Below are 4,342 nucleotides of genomic sequence, written 5' to 3' on the forward strand. Positions count from 1 at the left end.
GTGTTGTGCCATTGGCTGATCTTTAATAAATATGTGAACCAGTGTATCAGACTCATTATGAATTGACATTAGCTTGGTACAACGTTAAGTAGCTTCCGATGTAGTTAAGCTACTTTTAACACATTAGTGTAACTTAGCTTGCTATAATTCTTTAGGTGGTAGCTTTGGTGTAGTGAAGCTTAATTTATTGTTGAGTAACTGATAGCTTAGCTCACTACAATGGACAAATAGCTTGCCCAACACTGGTAGCCTCTGTTATTAGTGTTTTTTTCATTAGAACTACAGGAATTCACCTCAGCCTCTCTGCCTCTGCATTTTGGGTCCTCTTAACTACAACCAAGACGTGACAGAGGCTGCCCTGCAAACAATAGCAAATAAATATTGGTGAAAGGGAATCAAAAATGTTTATAGCTTACAGTCTTTGTTCATTTTAACAGCAGTTTTCAGAACTCCTGTCTGACTCAGAATATTTAGTTTTAGAAAAGAAATCCTAACGTTGGTTACTTTCATTTCTCAAGTTTCACAACAAAACTCTCTCCTGCTTCCTTACAGAACTGCAATCAGAAGCTTTCGCCTGTTTAAGCATAGATAATATTTAGTTTTTTAATTGGGACTAGTTTAGTAGCGTAATATTAATTTTGGTGACCGCTGTATTCTAGCATCATATTTTTTTTTTTTCGCGCTCCAAGCACGCATGGGCACACATACAGACTAGAAAACAAGCATTCAGAAAGAGAGAAGGAGGAACTTAAGGCAGAAAAATCACAGAGTTAAACACCTCAGCACAGTTGATGCACTGCTATGTGAAAGATACAGGAAAGACCAGGCAGCTGCAGCTACCAGGCAGAGGAGCTGCGAGAGGAAAAGAAGCCACTGCTGCAACAACGCTGTATAGTAAATTATAAACATGTTGTTCACATCCAATTATTGGCAGGGACAATTAGGTCGGTTCAAAATTTTGGTAGGGACATGTCCCTATGGTCCCCATGGGCGTAGGTTTGTGTTGAATTCATGTTAATGTGTATTTAAAGACATTTCAATTAGTAGAAAGAATTGCAGGGGGGAATATAGAAAAAAAGTCAAATCAACCAAAACTTTTGTGATCCCCATGCAGTTCCACCTTGGACCCCCTGTTGAAGACCTCCGCTCTATAGTATCAATAAATTAAATTCCATTCAAGTATTTGTTTTATTTTCTTTATTTATCAACATTTAAAAGTGTATAAAATAATGTAAGTCACTTTGGTGTGTCCTGATTAGAAAAGCTGATATATAAGTACAAGCCATTTACCATTTATCATAAAAACCCCATTGAGATTGACAACTTATTTGCAAAGGGAGACCTGAGCAGGAAGTCTGCAGCAGACATCACAACTACAGTGATCAAACACACTTTAAATCATTATAGTAATTACAACTGAAAAAAGAACAACAAAAATATCAAATTTTGCAATTAACACCAAACAAGTAAAAAATTAACAAGAAAATGTAAAATAAAATCAAAAATAAAAAAATAGCAAAAGAAACAACAAAAACAACTCAAGTCTTTCAAAATAAAGTAAACAAAAACTTTTCATCAATAATTATCTGATGATCATATAAAAATTAGTTTCACTATTTAGTGATAATTAAATTTAGACCACTGTAAGGTGGCACAGTTTGCAGAGCGGCTGGGTTTGATTCCTGGCCTAGAATCTTTCTACATGGAGTTTGCATGTGGTATTTGGGTTCTCCAGCTTCCCTCCACAGTACAAAAATCTGACTATACAGTAAGGTTCATTGGCATCTCTATATTGTCCTTAGGTGAGAGTGTATGTATGTGTGTGGTTTTATCTCTACATGTTTTGGGGTTGCCCTAGAAAGAAAGAAAGGATGGATGGATGGATGGATGGATGGATGGATGGATGGATGGATGGATGGATGGATGGATGGATGGATGGATGGATGGATGGATGGTCATCAGAACATTATAGTCAGTCAGTCAGTTCAATAATATTGTGAAATAAATTATGTTTATAAATTCGCCATGACGACCAGTATCATTGTGTCAGATGTTTGTGATCTGAAAAAAATTAGTATTCAGAATAAATTTGTCACATTTATTAATATTTACAGCCATGTTCAAAAGTAAAATTAAAGTCTTACCCTTTTCATTATGTTCGCTAATTTAAGCTCTTGTTCACCTCCTTGAATGATTTCAGTACCCGTGCAAGTTCTTTTGAAACATCTAACAATGTAATATCTGTTTATTAGTGGCATAAAATATGTGCAAAATACTGTTCAGTCCATATCTTGAACACAAATACTCTTGCTTTACCTGGAACTGATTGGTCATCAGCCTTGAGCGAGAGTTCAATGGTTCCGTCCAAAGTAGCCATTGTTTGCAGGACGTCCTTCTAATTAAGCATAAAACCTTCATTATTGCATAGACATGTAAAAATGCACTCAGCTGTTTTTATTGTCCTGGGGGCTGTTGCAAATGCATTAAAATTAAGACAAACACAGTGGAAAAACTCTCACATGTAAACGTTATTCAGCTGATACTATAAATAATAAGCAATATTAATATCACTGCTACTGCTGCTGCTCTGATCTACTCTACTTTCATAACACACCTTTATGTGCAATATTATCATCTGTGAATGCAGGGGCGGCTGACCAATAGAGGGTGCTAGGACGCCGCCCCCCCTCCTAATGACCTTGACGAGTAAAGCAGTTTTGTTTTTCGTCGGATTGGCCCTAGTGTGCGAAAATCTTTGGCCTTAGACTCTTGTCAATAGTTGTACATGCGCAGAGCTCATCTTTAATACAGATATATAGGATGGCTCATGGCGCAGGAGAAGTGCGCCCAAAGGTGGCAGGAACTGTTGTAACATTCGTAGTGGGGCTGATTGACAGGTCGAGTCGTGGAAGGGGAATCCTTTAAAGCAAAGCTGGAGGAGAAATCATTTGGACCTGATCAGCCGAAAATCTAAATTAATCAGCAGTCCAAAGACGGAAACGGTCAACTCTGTCTTTTTCCAGGACCTGGTTTAGGGCCAAGACTTGGCCAACTGGATCCAGTGAGACTAATGCTTTATTCTGCTTTCCCTGCCTCCTTTTTCATACATCAAGATCTGACCCAGCATCGATAAAGACAGGTAGGACTGATTTAAAGCACTTTATAGAAAAGGCAAAAAAGCATGAACAATCTGGGATTCATATGGAAAATAATATAACATAGTATACTTTTCTAAATGTTTATTAATTTGCATAGTTGCTCTTAATAAAATCTCGTAAAATAAATAGTTGTTACGTATACAAAAAAATAAAAAGCTGACTAACAGCTCCTCTATTATTAAACTGGTACATAATTTTTTTTAGATTTGTGACACAGTACTGGACCATGCAAAACACAAATTTGCCTTCACAAAGCCTCAGAAGGGCAAACTTTATGTCTAAAAAGTAAACCTGTATGTAAATTAATTTACATTTTTTAAAGTGTTTTATAATGGTTTTGTTGTTGTTGGCATTTATATAAATATTCTGGTATTATAACTTAGTATATGTTTCATTGTTTTTTGGTATACATCTATTTTGAATTTTTTGCCTCCCCTGGAGAAAACTCCACCAGACGCCACTGTGTGAATGTATGCACATACCAAACATCTCATGCAATCGTTTTTATTGCTTTATATTTATAATTCATTATTTTTCTACCAAGCAAGTTCGTACTTTACCTTCTTGTAAAAATTATGTTTTTGGTAATAATGTTTAATCTATTTGAGGATATTATCTGGTAATGGATCTAATCCCCAGGACCACTGTACTGAATATTATACTGTAGTCTCTGCTCCAGCGTCTCTGTCTCTGCTCCAACACAATGATTGCATTCTTTCGTCAGCAGCCACCAAAGACTGCAGAGACCTCTTAATCACCATTTATTGATGTTAGGTGTGTTGAGGCAGAGACTTATCTAAACCATGCCCACCGTTGGGTCCTTAGAACTGGGTTAAAGATCCACTGCTGGTTCCTAATAACCTCTATTTTTTTTTATTATTTTGGAATCTTGTGAATGGGTTGAGAATATGGATTCCAAAACAGATATATTTCTAATTATGGCTTTATACGTATATTATACGTATACCCTGAGAGCCCCACAAGGTGTGGAGGCCTTTAAAAAAGGTCTTAAGACTCACCTTTTTAAACAGGCCTTTTAGAACTGTAAGTTTTGTTTTAAATTGTGGTTTTAATTGTTGGTTTCAATTGTTGGTTTTGGTACCACTTGGTGCGAGATGTGTTGCTGTGGGTCCTACAATTTATTCTTAATTTTTTATTATTACTATTATTATTATTTTTATCTT

The 4,342-nt window shown here is 36.1% G+C and overlaps 1 protein-coding gene across 1 annotated transcript in view; it reads right to left on the minus strand.

Moving 5' to 3' along the window:
* Window positions 1–2,316: 2,316 nt before the first annotated feature.
* LOC107105194 (nuclear GTPase SLIP-GC-like) overlaps window positions 2,317–4,342 on the minus strand; it is a gene marked incomplete at its 3' end in the record, with an annotated part of 10,382 nt that continues 8,356 nt past the window's right edge. The window contains 1 exon segment of the mRNA XM_015405319.1: window positions 2,317–2,395. Coding sequence (XP_015260805.1) covers window positions 2,317–2,395 — 79 coding nt within the window.

The sequence above is a fragment of the Cyprinodon variegatus genome, unplaced genomic scaffold, assembly GCF_000732505.1.
Source record: "Cyprinodon variegatus isolate N-32 unplaced genomic scaffold, C_variegatus-1.0 Scaffold2136, whole genome shotgun sequence".
NCBI lineage: Eukaryota > Metazoa > Chordata > Actinopteri > Cyprinodontiformes > Cyprinodontidae > Cyprinodon > Cyprinodon variegatus.